General features: G+C 40.3%; 2 protein-coding genes across 4 annotated transcripts; one reads left to right on the plus strand and one right to left on the minus strand.

The window, feature by feature from the left end:
* Window positions 1-2255: 2255 nt before the first annotated feature.
* On the minus strand, window positions 2256-6134 carry LOC308096934 (uncharacterized protein). 2 transcript variants are annotated; one of them, XM_080444459.1, is made up of 2 exons: window positions 5910-6134; window positions 2256-5345 (listed from the first exon to the last, which is right to left on the minus strand). In XM_080444459.1, exon 2 carries the CDS (start codon window positions 5247-5249, stop codon window positions 4290-4292), a length of 960 nt encoding a protein of 319 aa, XP_080300585.1. In that variant the 5' UTR covers window positions 5250-5345; window positions 5910-6134; the 3' UTR covers window positions 2256-4289. The 2 variants fall into 2 exon arrangements, with proteins under 2 accessions (XP_080300585.1, XP_080300584.1); XM_080444458.1 differs by having other exon boundaries at window positions 5905-6134.
* A 3046-nt stretch (window positions 6135-9180) lies between these two features.
* LOC308096744 (cytosolic sulfotransferase 3-like) lies at window positions 9181-17941 on the plus strand. Of its 2 annotated transcripts, none has more exons than XM_080444182.1 (8): window positions 9181-9303; window positions 10751-10889; window positions 12558-12686; window positions 13382-13482; window positions 14081-14207; window positions 14984-15081; window positions 15447-15621; window positions 16706-17941. In XM_080444182.1, the coding sequence occupies exons 2-8, from the start codon at window positions 10751-10753 to the stop codon at window positions 16819-16821; spliced, it is 885 nt and encodes a 294-aa protein (XP_080300308.1). In that variant the 5' UTR covers window positions 9181-9303; the 3' UTR covers window positions 16822-17941. The 2 variants fall into 2 exon arrangements, with proteins under 2 accessions (XP_080300308.1, XP_080300309.1); XM_080444183.1 differs by having other exon boundaries at window positions 9224-9298.
* Window positions 17942-21743: the final 3802 nt, after the last annotated feature.

Raw genomic sequence — 21743 nt, forward strand, 5'->3', positions numbered from 1 at the left:
TTTGTCATTTAACTTCAACATCAGTTTATGAACAATACGAATAAGATAGAAAGTATTAGCAGAAATATGTATCATCAAAACAAATATCAAATAAACACATACATGGTGTGACAGTGTTCCACAGTCTCTTGTGTTAATATTATTATTATTATTATTATTATTATTATTATTATTATTATTATTATTATTATTATTATTATAAATAATAATAATTATTATTATTATTATTAATAATAATAATAAAACATATCAAATAGCAGCAGCTATATATCCTTACAGAGTATGGGAATTGGAATGTAATCTACAGCCATCAACAGATGTCGCCATCTAGTGGTCAAATTGAATTGAATGATTGATTGGATACCTTATTAGTTAGAAATATAAACAGTATGAGTCATACATTAAGGCTAAAAGGATACAAAAATAAAGTCCCGGGGACTTTTTTTTTCCATTGTGGTCATATGTATTCAATTCATCAACATAGCATTAAAATAACACAATAATACATATCATCAATACATATAAAACACTATGTACAATGGAGAATAACAGAATAAGTACAGTAGATAATACAAAGTAAGTGGAGTAGGGGTGCAACAATTAATCAAATAATCTATTTAATTAATAATAGAATAATAATGTATAATCTATCATTTAATTTAAAATAATAATGTATTCATAATCAGTTTGTTTTAATTGTGTTAATAATTATACAGAAAAGTTATGCATAAAGTATCCAGTGAAATGATCACCTCATATCTTTCCAGAGATATCAGATTCCACATTGTAGGCCCTGACATAGAACTGACCTTAAAGGAGCACTTCACACATTTTCAACCATATCTTCATATAATTGGTCCTCACCATAAGCTCATTATAAGATGCCGCCATTTCTGTCAAGTCTCTCTGTCTCAGAGGAGGGCTGTGGACAGTTCAGAAACCTGCCTACCAGTGACATCATCGATGGGGAATCCAAGCTAATAGCAACTACGGCCTTTCTCTTCCTGGAACGTTAGCATACTGAAATATAAGCCATTGTTCTTGCAAATATTTCCCTTTGCATCAAATCTCTTTGATGAAAATAATAGCAGATCTATAAGCTATTTTCAGAGAATAGTCACCATCATAGTCACCCCATAATAGGGATGGGTTCAAATTAATTGTGAAACGGTCACATCCTACTAGAATGTCACTGACTGAGGTGTGTGGGTCACTACATGGCTTTGTATTTAGGGTTAAGGAGGTTCATAGAAAACGGATGACCAGGATTATCATGACTATTTTCAGTAACTTACGGCAGGGGTTTTCAACAGGTGGTCCGTGGACCACTGGTGGGTGGTCGGAGGTCAAGAAAGTCCACAGAAAAGGGAATTAGAATCTCAAGAAGGGGAAGTGTGCCGGATTGCCTGATTGAGTCATCATTATCAGGACAAAAACGCTGATATAAAACTGCATTCCCTTCTGTTTTCTACCTTGTTTTTGTTATTTATTGTGTTGTGTTGTTTCTTTTTGTGTTTTTATTCTGCGGGCTGAGGAGAGGTTTCAGCACCAGAGACAGTGCAGGTACTGGGGCAAGTAGCGGAAGGAAGGTATGTGCCTGTTTTCATCCTCATTCAACTTGATATGATGACACCTGGGGTCTGATTGCCAGAGTGGTGACAGCCTGGTCTGATCAGCCCAGCCCTATAAATGTTTGCTGAACATCTCGTCAGATGAGACTCACTCTCTTAGACGCAGGCTCAGGCGGTAAGCAAAAACACACTCCAACATTTGTCCTTGTATGGCTTCATTGGCTTGTTAAGACTGAATAAGACTAATTATGGCTTATGGCTAGGCACCATAGGGCACTTCATGGACTAGAAAACTGTTATACCCCAATCCGGGGGGAGTTTGTTATTGTTTTCCCCTACCTACCTTTGTTAAAGTTTCCACGCAATTAAAGACTGCTCACACCTTGTATAGCACTTTGGTTGGCTTTGTCATTTTGAATATGCTTTATAAATCAACGTTGAGTTGAAATGTGCCCATATGATCGCATGTGCCTGCTCACTCATAAGATGCAAATCAGTATATCAGTTAACATGAGTTTAATGGAAGGATGGATAAAGTAAGAGAATGGAACCTTTTTTTTGTGTTGCTCTGGACCACTAGCATATTTCTGTTAAATAATGCCTGGGCTTGATATAATTTGTTGCACATAATACTGTGTATGATCTTTATTTCAGAACCGTGGGTCCATATAAAAGAAGACGGCACATAATATAAAAAAAGACTGCAGTAAATACATACAATACAAAAGAAAACAAAACAGATCACTCGAGCGCATGTCTTGACCGGTCATCCATATAAACGTTAAACAACATAGGGGATAAAATCCCACCCTGGCGGACCCCATTACTGACATAGAATGGTTCAGTATAGAAATGCAATTGCCCAATTTTACCTGAAACATCTGACGGGCATACCAAAAGACTAGTATTCTTACTAAGTATTTTGGAACACCTCTCATCAATTTAATAACTTTATATGATTAACTCTATCAAATGCTCTAGAAGCATCAATAAAACACAAAAGTAGGTATTCTTCAACTATTTTAAGGCATACATAAATCAGTGCTACGCTATCTGTGCTACATTCTAATTCCCATACTCTGTAAGGACATAATATATAGCTGCTGCTATTTGATATGTTTCTTTTTTTAAATTATTATTGAACCCAAACTGATTATCAGTAGTGAGAACACGCATCTCCAGCCTAGTTAGGAGGATTCTTTCCAATATTTTAGACAAGACACTGGCATGGTATCGTGCAACGAATTAAATCAAGCCCTTAACAGTCATTATTTAATAGCAAGCTTTTTCTCCCACACCACCCCTATTAATTCTAATACTTTCTTACATTTGATGGACTTAATATCATTGTCTCCGCCAGGCCGAAGGCATTAGGCGAGAGAGTATGTTTTGCACCCTGTCCGTCCGTCCGTCCGTCCGTCCGTCCTTCTGTCTGTGAACAGCAGACAGAAGGGACCGTTGGCCTGATCGCAGCGTAACTTTGCACACACACTCCCTGGATGCCAATTCCGAACCTCTGCCCCAATTTTTTCACATGGGCCAGTTATAGCGCCACCAGGAGGCCGATTCTACCTGACCTGTCGGAGACCTGTGCTCAGAGGAGGACTTTTTCTAGTTTAAACATATTTTGATATGTTTAACAAAGGAATTTTATTCATGTACCAGTATTTACATTTTAAAACATTAACCCTTGGACCACCAGCAGGCCTAATTATGCCATGAACCACAAGTAGTCTGTGGACTACTGGTTGAGAAACAGTGGGATGCATAGCAAGTGTTACCAAAGCACTATTAGCCCATCTCCACCCAACACAACAGTGGTCCCCAGGTTCCCCCCCCTGTAAATCTGCCTGTAAATCTACACTAGGCAATCTGACAAAGTTATGTTGGTAGACTGCAGGCCCTTGGTTGCACAATCAGAAACACTAAACAGGTTTGCAAAGACGATGAGAAGGTAAACAAACTTCTTTGTTTGTATCTGAGACAACAATGTGTTATTTAGCTTCTGTGCAAGTGTGCCCCTCTCCCATCTCGCTACAGTATACTCACAGTCAGATACCGTCTGTTGACTCTGTGCCCTCTTTATACTGTACCTGGCAGGTAAAACCGGTTTTGCCGACTTGCCTGCCCCCCCATTTGAAAACAAAGGCGACTGTGGTTGGCTACATCAACAGAAATTTGCAAGCACTGTGTGCCGTTCCCACAGTATGGACACGGTGGTGATTGGCTGCCCGTCTGATGGGCAGCCAATAGAGGGGCAGTCAATGTATCTATTGTTGTCGGAGGAACAGATTATTATTATTATTATTTTTTTACACCGCCGTCTTTCAGCAGCTATGCAGGACAAGAGCTCAATTGGCCGGGCAACTGCCCGAGTTGCCCAGCGCTGGCTAAGCTTCTGGTGGTGGTCCCTGGTTCACAATCAGTTGAAAACCCTTGACTTACGGTATGCACTACCTTGGTAACTTTAGCAGTTGAATAGCCATTTCAATTAAATCATTTCATTAAACAAAGTCCTTTGAAACTTTAATAACAAAATTAAAAGTACCATTTGCCAGTTTGACACTGTTGAATGTATTCCCTTACAAACCTCTCTAATAACACTGTGTATTGTAGGCCTACAGTATATAATACTCGGGAAACAATCACAGCTCTTGTGTTTAACAGAACCATGACACTAGCTCCTGACATCCTGCATGGTGGTGAATGCTCTCAAAATTAAATCTGACTTTTTATCGAAGCTAAACATTTTCCAAGTTCTTCTCTGATCTTCTCGAGTTCCTCGATGGTTTGCGTACACTGCCTTGCAGACTTTTCAAAGCGAGCAGCGTCTTGTTTGGTGGACCCGGTGGTTCCAGAGAGAGTTCTGTTCATGTTGTAGACAGCAGCCATAGCGTTCATGCTGTGCCTGGCAACGGCCTGCACAGTGGCACCGGGATGGAACAAGTCGCAGATCGTTTTAATGACTTCCAGCTCTTTCACAAGCGGGTGGATCGTTTGCTGGAACTCTTGAACAATCGTGACTTTTTTCTCAACCTGGCTGGCTTCAGCAGCTTCAGCTCGCAGATCGAGCGGAGCTGCGACGGCACGAATCGCACCGGCCGCTAAATGTGCGCCGCACAGCGCGCCGAATGCACCACCCAGTGCACCGCCTGCTGCACCGACCGCATCACCAAAGATAGCGCCAAATGCGCCCCCCGTTACGCAGCCAGCGGGGCCCCATACCGCAAAACCTAGTGTGGTGTAGTAGTACCATTCCACTGAGCCACCTGACGCTATAAGTGCACCCCCAGTTACGCCACCCACAGCACCTACAGCTGCGCCCCCCGCCGCACCACCAACTACACTACCAAAAACACCCTGAATCGCACCCACTGCACCGATACCGTCGAGAATTTTGTCACAAGCTGCCGCCACAACTCCGCCACAGGCCCCGCCCATTGCACCGGTAAGCGCGCCGACGCCTGCGCCCAGCACTCCACCTCCTACTGCCACACACAAGCCGAGCAGCTTTTTGCCCGTCTGAGTTTTGGGACCGACAGCCAACTCTCTGAACTTATCGGCAGTCGCTTGAAGACGGTCTTTGTCGCGAATGAAGAGCGCGATAAAGGACGTGGCGCTTTCTATGAGTTTTCCCTGCAGGACGGCGTGAGACAGACTGGAGTCCTGAGTTTCCATAATCCATGAACTCTAAGGCCTTTACAGAGGTACAGTAGTTGTAGTTGTGGCGGATGCCGGATGGTGTTCCAGGGAGTAACGTCTGCAGTTTCAACTCTGTGGTCCCATTGTATCAGCATGTGTACACAAAGAGACAAACAACACAAATTACGTAAATGATTTGGTTTGGCCCAACTTACAACACCAAAATGAGAACAGAGAATGAGAACAGAAACATGCTTCAATATATCATTGTTGTTCGGGCAGAAACCGCTACGAATGTCATAAGCATGGAGAGTTTCCTACAAGTTAGGCCAACAAAGCTTGGTTTAAATCCTGTGTGTGTGTGTGTGTGTGTGTGTGTGTGTGTGTGTGTGTGTGTGTGTGTGTGTGTGTGTGTGTGTGTGTGTGTGTGTGTGTGTGTGTGTGTGTGTGTGTGTGTGTGTGTGTGTGTGTGTGTGTGTGTGTGTGTGTGTGTGTGTGTGTGTGTGTATTTTAATACACCAACACCACTATAATGACAATTTATATTGTCACAGTACATGCTTTGTTGTTGTTGTATCCATAAATACATTATATACTGCCAAAGACATGTACAGTACAGTAACATCTGCTTGTATAATCCTTGAGTATATAGTCTATACAATAAAAAAAGAAAGGGGAAGACAAATCATACCTTACATCTGGATGCACATGCTGGTGGTGATAGTCTCTGAAGCCAGACTATCCCTTCCACAATCTTTGAATGCTGTAGAGGAGGAAGCATTAGATCTGAGAACCAACGTTTCCAGATTTCATGAGAGAATCAAGCAACCAGTTCTTCGAAAGCAACTATAGGGAGATAAATAAATGGATGAAAAAGGGCTACCTGCTATTTTCAAAACGAGCCCAAAAAACCCCACAACCCGTCACTTCTAATATCTGCAAGCGACTTTACAGAAAAACAAGTTGCTTATGACAAGCTGATATGGCAACACTACTTGAACTCTGTAGAGAGGCGGAAGCGTTCATAAATGGTGGGAACCAACTGGTCCGTCTGGAGAGACTACTGTTGACACGCCAGGTGCATTCTTTCTATGTGGAATGTGTGTCCTGCAGCATCATTCTTAACCGCTTGAACTCCAGCATCCATATATTCTGGGGGGAGCACTTGTGTCGAGGTTAAAAAGTATATTATGCTAAAGTAGCCGACTACGCCACCTGGGGGCTATGGAGCCCAGGACTCCACTTAAGACCACACAATAGATAACACCAAGTTAACAGGTTCTTGTAAACCCGGGGTTGAGCACTGAGCAGAGTTATAGAATCACCAAACCAAGGGTAAAATTTAAACAGGCTTTTATATAATTAAACCGAAAACATGACATCAAATAATACATCCCAAACCCAGCTCCAATAGTCCTTCGGACAGGCTGTCCACCAGTCCATAATGTCCCATTTCACGGGCAGTCAGTCCTTCTGTTCCCCCTTGAGGGATCAAAGGACATCTCATTCATCTCGTTTCCCTTAAAGTATGGCCTCCTATATATATATATATATATATATATATATATATATATATATATATATATACACTTAGCAAGACACTGCACACACTGACACTGCACTCAATATTAAGAACCCGTAGGCACTAAGATTAAAATACTGCAAGTCTGTCCACACAAGGCCAAGAAAGCTTAAAAATGACTAATTAAATACAATAGGCTAAACTGTCCGGTTAAGGGTTGCAAAATCACTAAACTAAAATGTAAAACAGTCGAGGCAGTGGCCATCCAACTGGCAACAAGAGAGGGTACTTATCTCGAAAGAGGGGTAAGTCTCAACTTAAGCCCTCTCCTGCTTTTTACTCCCTTCCCCTCTGCTCCACTACGTCACCATGGCCGTTGGTCCTACACCTGGACTTTGATGCTGTGCTTCAGGATCGGCTGGTCGGTTCTCTCTCGAACCTTCCCTCCACTGCCGTCTTCTCTCAGCCACCCCACAGTCGGACAGGGCACATCCCGCCTGGTGCCAAACAGCCATTTTCCCAGCTGGGGTGTCCCTGTGCTCGATCCCCCGACTCCGGCCCCCGTCCATGGCCGCTCTCCTTCCTTCCAGCCAGGTCTCCGTCCTCGGCACTCTGTTCCTCTCCACACAGCTCTCTCCTCTCTGCACTGCAGTCTGCTTTTTAACCCATTTTGAGTGGGAACCCCTATTTGTAACTATACCTTTCAAGACGAAAACCCCTTTTGGGGTTCCTGTTTTTCAGAAAACTTAGGTCAGGATTTAGAAGGCGTTTTTGGAATCGGCCTCAGGTCTAAATGGGTTAAAGGCTGTATGCCCAGGTGCACCCAATCTCGCAGGTGCAGGTCCTTTCTCAATCAAAAGTTCAATCAGTCAGTAACATTAACTCTATGCACACTGCAAAACCGACCCCATCACACATTAGCCAAAACATTTAGCCGACTCAGGTCAAATTTATTAAGATCTGCGAACAGTTTCCTCCTCCAGGTCCTCAGTACCAAGCTATACACCATTAGGGGAAGCGGGCCTTCTGCTCGACAGCACCGCGCCTGCATGTGGAATAGCCTTACGATTTAAGAGCACAGCAGACCCTGGACTCTTTTAAAACAGGCCTAAAAACAAAAAAAATCGCAAGGCCTTTTCGTGTTGAATTGTTGGGTAAAAAACGTTTTGTGCTTCACATTTTCTAAACCCTGCTTTTAACCTTCTATGATTGATTATTTGTCTTAAGCATGTACCACTCTGAGTTTCCCTGTGAATGCAAAACAAATAAAATGTATTATTACTATTAATTATTAAGTCCATGGTTTAAGGTTAAGCACGCACGCACGCACGCACGCAAGCACGCACGCTCGTGTTAAACCATAGACTTAGCAAAGTGTGAGTGTGTCCATGTCCAGGGATAATAATCTCACAAACCACTTGACCGATCAGCACCCAATATCTTGTGCACGGCACCAGTAGTTACTTCTACTGTTACTTAAGACAAGTTGACACTTGAACCCCTGCATGCCTATTCTGGGAGGAACATTCAGCTAAAATAGCTGCTTTACAAGATCAAAATGTGGCACGTTGTGACGCGAAAAAAGTGGTCCGAGCACAGATGTAACTCGAAGCCCGTTTTACTAAGACTATAAGAAGGGATTAAATAACAGTACTTCTAACAACACTGAGCTCATATCCCTAATGAAAATATCACAAAAACATTGGATCATTCTCTGGGATTTCTGGAAGCGATTCAATTTGGATTTAGATTCGATTTTAGTCATTTCATTTTTCACACTAGGTTACACTTTTCATTTTTGTGAATGCATTGATTAATTTGAAGACAAAATGGATGATGATTCAGCCTGTTCCAGATTTCCTCAGAACATGAAAAAAGGAATATATTTTGCTGCCATTCACAAAGTCTCTAGTAATGTTCCGTGTATTCTCCCTGCCAAAACTATTATAATAGTTTGCATATTATTAGATACGCTTCTTTATGGCAAACAGGAGGTCAAATGTTTGTCCTGTGATAGTCAGCTAAGTGTGTGTGTGTGTGTGTGTGTGTGTGTGTGTGTGTGTGTGTGTGTGTGTGTGTGTGTGTGTGTGTGTGTGTGTGTGTGTGTGTGTGTGTGTGTGTGTGTGTGTGTGTGTGTGTGTGTGTGTGTGTGTGTGTGTGTGTGTGTGTGTGTGTGTGTGTGTGTGTGTGCGCAATGTCCCCACAAGCATAGTAGAATGCTTTTTGTGGTTAAAGATGATTTGGGGAGTTGGGTTTACAATTAGGAAAATATTCTGGTCAGGATTAGACATTTAGAGGTTATGTTTAGGGGTTAGGGTTATGGTTAATGCCTTAATTAGACTCGAGTTGCGTGCTGGTGTCGTGCACTTCTGTCCTAAAATGTTGCTGTCCTCACAAGTATAGTAATACAAACGGATGTGTGTGTGTGACATTATAGGTACACGCCTACAGTCATATCAGGAAATTACATAATGTCATTTGGGGGCATGTTGTTGCTCAGCAAGCGGTTTGTTGGAGTTGGAGTTGAGACCGGCACTGCTCACACTTTGATCTATTGAACCAGGTCAGGTGAGTGACTGCGTCTTACTCTTATGACTTCATATTAATTCACAAGACAGGGTACTGTAGTATAATGTGTATTTTAGATTTGAAATTAATTACAAGGTAAAAGTTCATATCCCAATAAATGACCAAAAGCAATAGTAGGCACGTACTGAAACTGAAACGAAAATGCATTTTCTGTTTTATAAAGAGCTGGAGAGACAAGGAGACTCCTTTTACTGAACAAACACTCTATAGCAATGAGTACTATCAGAATATAGCGCTATTTAACACTTATTTTAACCAAAGAAAATCACTTACCCTACCTTTTAAGTTATATTATTCTTAAAGGAGTAGTTCACCCAAAACAATTACTTATTTTCTATCATTTACACACCCAATGAAGCCTTGAATTCATGGAGATTTTTTTGTTTTTGTCGCATTCCTGAGCCAATACTTGAAATGCAGGTCAATTGAGTCTCCTATTCACTAATGCGACAAAAACAAAAAACTGTCCATGAATTCAAAACTTCATGGGGTGTGTAATTGATTTTGGTTGAACTCCTCCTTTAAAAGTTAACTTAAGGGCTACATTGGTCTTTTTTTGGAATGTCAGAGGGTTGTATACAATACCTTCCTCCCATGTGGTTCATGTCAGGCCATGTTTGTACACACAGGAGATTGAGATATGACCATGGGGGCCCCTCAGGAAAGAGAGAAAACACATTCCAAATAGAGGAAATAAGAAGGGTGAAAAGGACAGCGAGGCAGCTGCAGGGCATTTTGTGTGAAGTACTTACTTTAAGGTTTTCATGTAAAAAGCATTATTGTTTTTGTGCACTGTTTCAGTGGTCCGTTATTCTCTTGACAGACTTGTTGGGCTCACACTGTTGCCAGATTTTGTGAGAGAAATAAGCAACCAGGTCTATGACAACAAGCCCAAAAGAAGCGACGAGGCTACATGAGCACTTTAAACCTACGGTATATACATAGGCTATTTGAAAATAGCTGATCTACCAGCTCACAACGCGTCTCATCCGCGACGCCTTGTGAGCTTGTACTGTAGATCTGCTATTTTCAAAAAGATCTTGAAAAGAAAATATTTGGAATATATTAGATTATTTTTGCAGAAGGGGGTCTGCCGAGAAATACATTCATTTGGGCGTCCTTGATGTGCAAATATTTGAGAACTGCAACTATCAATATTTACAAGGAACTTGTAAATACTTCTAGTAACTGCAGAAAGTTGTTTTTGTAAGCAGAAATGGCAACACTGGTTGGGCTAACACAGTTTTCAAAGGCTTCTCTCTAACACAGGCTGTGCTGGCAGATTCATTATGGTTTCAGTGAAGGCGTGTGTACACACAGGCCCCATTAGGCCAGACTACAGGGGCTGTGACAACGTATACTGTATGTTGGTTTGTTTACTGTTGAGTGAGAAAACAACTGTGAGCTCAAACGTAAACTCTTACAGATGGAGAAACCACCTCGACCAACGCTGTTTGACTTCCACAGAGTCTCCATGATCACGTATTTCACCGACAACTGGGACAATCTGCAGAACTTCAAAGCCAGACCAGATGACATTCTGATCGCTACTTATCCAAAAGCAGGTGATGTGTTTGTAAATATATTTTTTTAAATATGAAGTGAAAAGGGTAAAAAGAAAAAAAAGGGTTGTCATATGGTTTTGAGTATTCAGTAGGGGTCTCCCCTGGCGAGTAAAAACTGAAAATTCCTTTTCAGGTCGGGATACCAATTTGATCCAATCAGGAGAGAGGACCCCGCAACGACAATTGATCAGCTTCAATTTCATAGAGTTCCAGTTCATCATCACTTTCAATTTCACTTGTTTATCCTGTAGCCTGGGTTCTCTCTCCTGATTGGATCAAATAGATATCCTGGCCTGACCATGTATTTTATGTTTGCTATAGACATATATTATCATATATTGACACATGTTAAATTCAGTGGTGGAAAGTAACTAAGTACATGTACTCAAGTACAATTTTGAGGTATTTGTACTTTACTTGAGGGCGGTTTCAGACTGGATCCGTTTGAATCGAAGCGTTCCCGAGTACGCTTGGCTTCTCCCAGCTGGTCAGCATTCACACTGGCCAAAATCCTTTCGTACTCGACCATTTAATTTAGCAGTAATGGTAAATATGTGCCTCATGGGGGCGCTGTTGACTATGGGGCTTTGGAAGAGAGAATGTCATTCTCAGAAGAAAAGTCACTCTAGAGTGAATAATAAAGTTTGACTGTGTTCCTGACGATGTCTTGAGTTATAATAACAACAGATCAACAATACACAACCAAAGCAGTGTGTGCACTGGTCTTTGAAACCTCGAAATGTAACGTCGTCTGTTAATATGATATTGGCGTCACGGACGCATCCTTGGTATGACGTCACGGACTAACCCTTGGTGTATTTATCCTTATAAATACGTTCGCCACACATGTGTTTTTTGTTTATTATTTTTCACGGCTCGTGCTACTCAAACACTAGCGGGATTATTATTTCTTGTCAACATTCAAGTAGAACAATGAGAAGGTATAACCCAGCTAAAATAATGCGTCATAACAAATATAAAAATGATATATGATTAGCAGTCCAGTCTGTCCACTTCCTTCTCTTGGTATGGATGGATTCACACTGCCGCGTTCCGTTCCCGACTCCGCAGCAATCGGACCCGAGACTACCTCCCCAGGTGGTTTCGAGTACGGTACGGTGATGCGTTACGGGGAACGGTTCGCTACGTTCACACTACCACAACATCTGCCATGTGGTCTGGAGTGCGCACCCGGGACCCGAGTGTGAAACGGCTCTGAGTATTACCAATTTCCAATACTTTTACTTCTACTCCACTACATCTCAGAGGCAAATATTGTACTTTTACTCCACTTAAATTATTTGAAAACTTTAGTTACTAATTACTTTGCAGATATAAATGATTAGATTATTAAACATACATTAACCACTTTAGTCCTATTTTATACCTAGGCTATTTGAAAATAGCCGTTATACAAGCTCACAACGCATCGCGACACGTTGTGAGCTTGTAGATCTGCTATTTTCAAACATTTCAGTACTTTTACTTTTAGTACATTAAGTACATTTTGATACCAATACTTTTGTACTTTTGCTCAAGTGAATTTCGGACTTTTACTTGTAACATAGTACTTCTACATTGCAGTATTGATACTTTTACTTAAGTAAAACATTTGAGTACTTCTTCCGCCACTGATAGTATTCTAAATATTACATCTTTGACTTTCAGGAACCACATGGGTCTCTTATATCCTTGACCTTCTACATTTTGGACAGACATCTCCAGAACGCCAGACGTCCAAACCTATCCATGAGAGAGTCCCCTTCCTGGAGATCTATGCGCCTCCTTTCCCTCCAGGTTGGAACAAAAGATCATATTCATACAGGGGCGTCATTTGGGGTTCCAGGGGACGGCTTTCACATTTAACCACTTAAACCCCAGCAGGAACATTTTCTGCGAAAGCTTTCCACACAATAACAGAAAACAGAAAAGACACTATGTAGAGCTCAACCATGTGGGGATTAAGTAGTTGACCACAAATTCAGTTCTTTGATGCATATTTTCTCCACCTTTTTTTGGGGGGGTTGGCGGTGAGTGCACCTTAATCCACACTCTCCAGCTACGGTACATGTGACATACTGTATGTGACACAGGTTATAGACACGATTCCCCTTGTCCGAAACATTACATTCATTAACAACTTTAAAAACATGGCATCCACATTTATTCCTTGTACGTTTGTCTGAATTGACTCCTCTGTATTCATACACATACAGTAGGATCACTCACTGGTCTTCAACTCTAAGCACAGAATTTTAACTTCTTTTCAATCTAACTGCAATTGTCTCCAAACAGCAATAAATGGTACATTCATGTGTTTTTAAATGTGAAAAGAAGACTACAAATGCACAGTAAAAATCTATTTTGTACCCTGGAAAGGTCAAAATGTATTTGATCCCATATACAGTACATACTGTATACAGAGGGCCAAAATTATGTTTGTCTATTTTTGTATTTTGAAATGTGCATTTTTCTGCTTGGGGTCTTCAAAGGAACCGAGCTGGCAGATAAGCTGCCAACTTCCCCTCGCCTCATCAAAACCCACCTGCCAGTCCAGCTTGTGCCCAAGTCCTTCTGGGAGCAAAACTGCAGGGTACAGTATTTTGTAACATCACTGTCATCAGTTCAAATCAAATGTCATGATCGCGACAACCCTACCTCCAACTAGTGTTGATTTTGACAGCACATTTTGATTCAGTTTTAGTCATAGTCTTTTGAATCAAATTCCTTTCAGTTTTAGTCACATTTTCGTCACCTGAAATGTTTTACTGTTAGTCTAGTTTTAGTCGACTAAATACCATAAGATTATAGTCGACTAAATCTACAGTTGATTTAGTCGACTACAGTTGATTTAGTCGATCACATTTAGTCGATCACAACACGTCGCGCTGCGACGCGTTGTGAGCTTGTAGATCTGCTATTTTCAGAGTGCAACACCAGAGCGCAACCAAGCATAAAATGACTTAGTTAGTTAGTTCTACTGGATCTCTTCTCCTCTAGTCCCTCACTAACATTTTAGTCTAGTTTTTATTTGCTGATGAAATTGTCAATATATTTAGTCTTAGCTTTAGTCATCTTAGTTTTGATTAGTTTTGATTCAGTTTTCGTCAGTGAAAAAAGGTAGTCGACGAAATCAACACTGCCTCCAACTGCTAAACTACAAAGTGTAAACGTTCTTTCTCTTTGTATAGGTGGTCTATGTGGGTCGGAATGCCAAAGACAACGCGGTGTCCTTTTATCACTTTGATCGTATGAACATGCTCCAACCAGAGCCAGGAGACTGGGACAGCTTTCTGAACAGATTCATGGAGGGAAAGAGTGAGTGAGTGCCATGAAATAAAGTACCTGAATGTGTAACAGAGTGTCAGGAGTGTTGGCCAGGAGTGATTTGTGACAGAAGGGTACCAGCAGGAGTGAGAGGGAAGATGTATAAGACAGTAGCCATGCTCCACAGCTCGGAAATGGTGTCACCGACGAAAAAACAAGAGGCGGAGGTGGAGGTGGCAAAATTGAGTACGTCAGTACGCTAAGATTCTCATAATTGGGAGTGACAAGGCTGGACAAGATCAGAAATGACTACATTAGAGAGTCAGCCCAGGTTAGAAGGTTTGGGGATAAAGCAAGAGAGGCGAGGTTGAGATGGTTTGGGCATGTGCAGAGGAGGGATGACGAGGGGTACATTGCACCTGGCACCTTCCTACCTCTATGACTGCCTGCCTAGATATGTTCCAAACCGCCCCCTCGGGTCTTCAAGTGCTGACCTGCAGCTGCTTGAGGTGCCTACATTGACATATAAAAAACACTGTGAAGCAGCATTCTGCTTCTACGGACCAACAGCGTGGAATAAACTCCCATTACACCTAAGACAGGCAGCTTGTGGATAGCTTTAAAGCACAGCTCAAGACCTACTTCTTCACTCTTGCTTTTAGTTGATTTTTTTTTGTTGATTTATAAATCTCTGTGTTAGGGTTAGGGTTAGGTTATCCATGACCTCACTGTATTGCCTGATTCACTGCCTTTTGCTATTATTGTGTCTATGTGGGTGTATTCTACTATAGCTTTAGTTATCCATATGTGTTGTGCTCTTGTTTCAGTGGTGTTTGGATCTTGGTATGACCACGTAAACGGCTGGTGGGAGAAGCAACAGACTCACTCTAAACTCCACTACATGTTCTATGAAGATCTGATTGAGGTGAGTGAGTGAGTGATTTGTTTTCTCACCTACAGAAGTCAAAGAATCTGCACACAGCACCTTCAATCACGTTATGCAATAGGACCAACATACAAACTGTTTTAACCCATTAAGACCCGAGGCTGATTCTACAAATGCCTTCTAAATCAGTAGTTCTCAGTTCTTTTTCATAATTCAAAATTGTACATTGGCTATATTTGAATGGCCATCGCACAAATCTAAAATGACACAGTTTACTTTCCCAGTTTTAACGGCATAATGCTTAATAATGCTGCTATTCCTTGATTATTACCTTATATTTTCCTTGTTGTTGAATACAGTATGTGTTTATTATTATTGTTATTGTTGACTGTTTGTGTTGACAGGATACTGGAGCAGAGATAGACAGACTGTGCTCCTTTCTGGGGTTGTCTCCATCGGCTGAGGAGAAGGAGAGAGTCACAACAGGATCCCAGTTTGACAACATGAAGAAGGATAAAATGGCCAACTACTCCACCGTCACAGTTATGGATTTTACTGTGTCCCCCTTCATGAGGAAAGGTACAGTGATCCATCCCGTGTATAACAACCCTTTCTAAAGGGCCGTTCACACTGAGCCCTATACCTATAACAATAACTATAACTATATCTATATCGTTCGCAGTTGTAATTTCTTCATAGCTGGTGTGAACTCTGCCATTGAACGATTTGTAAAACTATAGTTTTATAGTTATAGTGCTCAGTGTGAACTATAATCTGTGTTCAAAATATCAATGTTCATCATGCATCAATATCTGTTAAAATCATCCCCTGTAGATTCAGCTTAATACTGTATACTGTATCATCACTGTTGGGTGGCAGCCTTGTATCTCTACATTTTGTGTTTGATTTTAAAGATCAACACACTTCTCACTGCGTATATATCAAAATTAGCGAAAATAGCAGATCTACAAGCCCGTTGCTACACAACATGTTGTGGACCTGTAGATTTAGTACCTTTTTGAAGATTTTTTTTGGAGAATGTTTTTCCACTTATACTGTAGGGACACCAGGTTGAAAGTGGTTAACCAATGAAACATATTGGAGCAGGGGTCTTCAACAGGGGGTCCGGGACCCCTAGGGGTTCCTCAGAGTTACTACAGGGGGTCCGCCAAATCTTTTGTGTGATATGATTTTTTATCTTTATATGTATATTTTTTTACATTAACCACTTGAACCACTTTTGTTTGTTATTGTTTCTCATTATGTATGTATTTTATATGTTGTTATCAGGGCGTCCTTGAAAAAGAGAGCTTGCTCTCAATGGGCTTCCCTGAATAAATAAAGGAAAAAGAAAGAAAAGAGAGAACCCTAGCATCCCTTTTCTGAGGAGAACTTAAGCCAAAAATAGCATACATATTTTTGGCAAAGAGTTAAAGGTGTGTAGAGGGAAAAAAGAGCAGCAAAAGTTTATCTGAAACACAATGTTATACAATATAGAGGGGGTCCCTGGTTCATCCCTCTCGCAGCCAGGGGGTCCTTGGCCTGAAAACGTTGAAGACCCCTGTATTAGAGCTTGTGACTAAATCACATAACTCAATTTTTTTTTCTTTTCATGAAAATGAACAGTTCTGTTTTTTATATCTTTGTATTTGTGATTCCCCAGGAAAGGTTGGCGACTGGAAGAACCATTTCACCGAGGCCCAGAGTCAACACTTTGATGAAGATTACAAGACAAAGATGAAGAAGAATCCCACTCTACGATTCCGTACTGAACTTTAGAGGCGTTTGGCCAGGGTTTGCAATGGTGGGTTAAGCCAGTGGCTTTGATTGATTGAATACTTTATTAACAGTTTGCAAATACAGTACAGTGTTACGATCATCCGATGGTGCTAAAAGGATAACACAAAAAGCCCTGAGGGCTTATTTTCATTGTGGTCCTGTGTTCAATTCAGTTCTCAACCTGTGGATCGGCTATTTTCACAATGTTTATCGGTGGAACCGAATCAAACTAAATTTAATGCCTCAACTCCTACATTCCAAGTGCTTATCAGGGCGGGGGGTCCCCAGTTCAAACATGATTTTTTTTGGGGGTCACGGCCTGAAAAGGTTGAGAACCACTGGGTCAATATACCTGTATGATCCATTGCTACCATTACAATTACTACCTGGCTATTTCAAGGCATTTACCTGTGCTGCCAAAAAGCCAAAGCATGTACAGTATTGTAAACTGCATGTGACAATGAAAACCTTGGACTGGGTCTGTCATGATAGACATATCATAAATGACTTGGACTATAGCCTATGGTCCAATACAAGCACTGAGGAATTGCATTGAACAATCACAAGCACATTGTTTTTTGGAGCCAAGGAAGAATGATTTCAAAGTCGGTGCTCAGCTTCAATCGCAATAATGGTAGAACCGCAATCCACGCCTGAAATCTTGATGTAGTCATATTTGAACAGCCTCATTAACACAATTACAAAGTCATCCTTCTGTTGCCTTAACAATATATCAAGGACGGACTTGTGTCTCAGCAGGATTTGGACACATTTGTCCATGCATTCATCTTCAGTAGACTTGACTACTGTAATGTCTTTACAGCCAGTCTTACTAAAAATATCAATATTCAGAACGCTGCCGCTCTAGTCCTTACTAATAACCACGAAAGTGAATTATATCACTCCAGTTCTCAGGTTTTTACGCTGGCACAAACTCTCAGAAAACTGCAGTTGCAACTTTGTATCAGTTTTATTTTATTCTATACTCTGTTTTTAATTGTAATTCAATTCCAATGTATTTTTTTAATAATATTTTGCACTTTGTCTTAACAGTCTTAATGTTTCGTGTAAAGTATTTTGTCATTGAAATGTGCTCTACAAATAAACACCCTCAACCAAGGAGAGAGGTTTATGTTGTTAATGTTATTAAAGGATCCCCATTTGAGACACATGAATGAGCCTCTAGTCTTCATGGGGTCCTGAACAAAGCAAATACAATACAGACAAGTACAAATACAAATATAAAAGTTAAAACAAGTGCTTAGTAGTTATTGGCATAACTACTAAATAAAGGAGAAAAAGGGGCTAAAGAAATATTGGCTACTCTACATAAAAACCTTTAAAATAAAAAGTGCATTCTACAATACCTGCTCAATGTTAAAGGACCACAGCGTCATAGTCGTCATAGTCTCTAGCATCGAGCCTATATCACCCTCTAGTGTTTATAAGGTGAAAACCATATAAAGTAACAGAGGCTTCTCTGCTATGAAGTATAGCTATGTTTGTTGATGCTAATGCTGTTACTGTATAAAGATATGTCACAGACTGTAGAATACGACCTAGATATTCTCATCATCTTTAGGATGTTTGGGTGGTGGACTTGATGTAGCTTATGAAACAGCAGATTAGAGTGAATGGAGAGGCTAACTGGGGGTCAATTATCCTTTTATCTCACCATAAAGCACTAGAGATGAGGACATTGTTGAAATTGTACTCTGTTCTCAAACTTTTTCAAGTCAAGGACCCCCAAATTGATACATATTTGGCCACGGACCCCCCCATCTGAAAATGTTTTGTGCCAGGGACCCCTGAGAAAAGATTTATGTAAAAAAACAACAAAAAAACAACAACCTTGCAGTGTGGCAGTGCCGTGAGCTTGTTTATCTGCTATTTTTGAATAGCCAACATAGAAAAACTCTCCATGTTAGTTTAAACAAACACAGCTAAAACACCACACAGTGTAACTATGACTAAAGATTAGATAAACATTTACAGTTGGGTATTTGCATGAATGTGGTGTTATGGTTACTGAGCATGTAAATCTCTCTCATGCCCTGTTCAACTGTTAATATAGGCAGTTGTAACATTCGTCCTCACAAAATAAATGGTTGTTTTATAGTTATAAGAGGTTACATTTAAGAAAAATATTCATAGTTGGGGTTTAAAGATTATCTATTTAGAGGTTAGGCCTTGGAGTACTGTATGCCTGATTCATTCTTATATAACTCAGGCTTTAGGTTTATAGCAGTGGTTTTCAACCAGTGGTCCGGGGACCACCAGTGGTCCTTGAGGGAGGGAGTACCAGGGGGTCCCCAGAGAAATTAGTTAACATAGCGTCACAATCCTTTTTAACCACTTAGCTTTGGCTATTTTTGAAAAACCTTGAAAAAGTGTGCATATCTTTGAATATTTATATTTTTTTAAAGCGAAAATGTACTGATATCTTTGCTTCTGGGGGTCCGCGGCCAAATGAATATCAATTTAGGGGTCCTTGGCATGAAAAAGGTTGAAAACCACTGGTTTATAGGGTTAGAAATGGCAAAAAAGTGTGAGGTCCTCACAAGCAGTGATGGAAGAAGTACACTGATGTTTTACTTAAGTAAAAGTATCAATACTGCAATGTACTATACTCTGTTACAAACAGAAGTCCTGTATTCGAAATGTACTCGAGTAAAAGTACAAAAGTATTGGCATCAAAATATACTTAAATGCCCTACTTGATCAAACTACAGCGTCACACAAAAGCATCAAAAGTAGCAGATCTACAAGTTAGTAAACACACGTTTTATTTTGAGCTTGTAGATCTGCTACTTTTGCTATTTTTGAATTTGAATTTGTATAAGCCTAACTCAGAGAGTGTACAAATACAAAAACATTTGAGCACTCTCTGAGTTACCGACCAGTTGACACCTCAGGGACCCTCATGGGTGTCCCCGGACTCCCCCACTATGAGAAACACTGCTCTACATTATGCAAAGGTTAAAATGTCATTTAGATAGCATGTTATTTTATATATATATATATACAGTATATATATATATATATATATATATATATATTATTTTTTTTGGATAGTTTAAACTTTTACTGCACTGCACATACAGGGTACATCTCACAGACAAATACAGTGGGTTTTTTTTAAACAAAAGAAATGGATGGCTGCCTGGGTTCAATGGCAGTGGCTCAAAACAGGTGCTCTTCAGTGAAACAGGTATAAGCATAGAAGCAAAGGGACCCAAAGTTCTACTGTGTTTTTTTTTGTTTTTACCCCGGGGGCCGTCTACTTTCTACTAGAATACTTCCCACACTCTTTTGTTTGTTTACACAGAGCATCAGGTTAACAGAGGACAGAGAGGGAGGCCTAGTAAGAGATTGTTATGATTGGAGTGTGCGTGCGTGCGTGAGTGCGTGTGTGCGTGCGTGTGTGAGTGTGTGTGTGTGTGTGTGCGTGTGCGTGAGTGTGTGCGTGTGTGTGCGTGTGTGTAACTATAAAAAATAAATGGTTGTTTTATAGTTACATGGTTACATTTAGGAAAAAGATAAAGCAAGGACAGGGGCCCATTGGTTAGTTTTCTGGGCCCCTGTCCTTGCTTTATGATATGATGTTTATGGTATGTTATTCACATAGTCATAGGGCCTACATGTTATTTCAATGCTTCACCAATGTTCCATGGCCATTATCAAAAGGATAAAATATACTACCTACCTACCTTAAATAATAACTAAATATTGCATAATGCATTGACTTGTAATGTTGACATAATGTTGAAAAGCTGTATTCTGTATTATCTGCTCCAAGTGCGTCCAAGGTGCGTTGTCCCATGGTAAAATGACTTTAGGCCTATGCCAGATTGCTGTGCTGAGGGATATGGAGGATATGGAGTTGTGCATCTTTATCATATAACTGACTGGCATCATGGAGCAGGACTGGCTTTGGAAAGAGAACCCATGGAAAATAACATTTAATAATCATTGTTATTGAACAGAACAAAATTGAGACTAGTAAACATAGGAGTGCAACCATCTTTAAATCTCCCTCACGTGTGAGATTCATTGGCTTTCATCCAAAACGACACCTGCTTTAACCCATTGACTGCCAATCGCGTAGATCTACGCAAACCTATTTAAAGCCGCCAACTTTTAAAAAATAATAATTTTGACCCAAAGACCAAGGAGATATGATTTTTCGAAGATCTAGACTCCTATCCACTTCCTTGTTAACTTAAAACTTAAAAATTCTGTATCTCAGCTCCTGAGTACTTTCAATGAAAAATCTCTGGCAGTGGGCAAACACAGCCAGAAATAATTCAGGCAGTGAATTAATAGAAAAAATAAACATATAAGCAGTGGTAGAAAGTAACTAAGTACATTTACTGATAAGTACCATACTTAAAGGTCTCCACCCCTTTATTAAACAGAAAATGCATTTTTCACAAGTGAAATTGGAAGTGATGACACTAAGAATTGAGCAGACACAATTAGAACTGGAACACTATAAAAATGAAGCTGATAAATGAGTACTTTCTCCTGATTGGCTGAGATTTTGTCACCTACCTGAAAATGTATTTTCTGTTTATTAAAGAGCTGGAGAGACGGGGAGACTCCTGTTACTGAACAAACACTCTAAAGCAATGATTACTATCACAATATAGAGCTTTAACCTTTTAACAAAAAAAAATTGTTTTAACCTAAGAATATCACTTACCCTACCTTTAAGTACAGTTTTGAGGTACTTTTACTTTACTGGAATATATATATATATTTTTATAAGCCTACTTTTACTTCTACTTAATGAAATGGAAGGGAAAGAATAGCAGGCAACAGAATAAACAGCAGAGAGTGAAAGAAGAGATGTTTTAGAGAGACAGCAGCACTGAGTGTTTATAAGTTAGTTAGTGAAGGCTCCTGTAAAACCAGTATAA

This window comes from Gymnoscopelus braueri (genome assembly GCF_963280865.1).
Source record: "Gymnoscopelus braueri genome assembly, chromosome: 12".
Taxonomy (NCBI): domain Eukaryota; kingdom Metazoa; phylum Chordata; class Actinopteri; order Myctophiformes; family Myctophidae; genus Gymnoscopelus; species Gymnoscopelus braueri.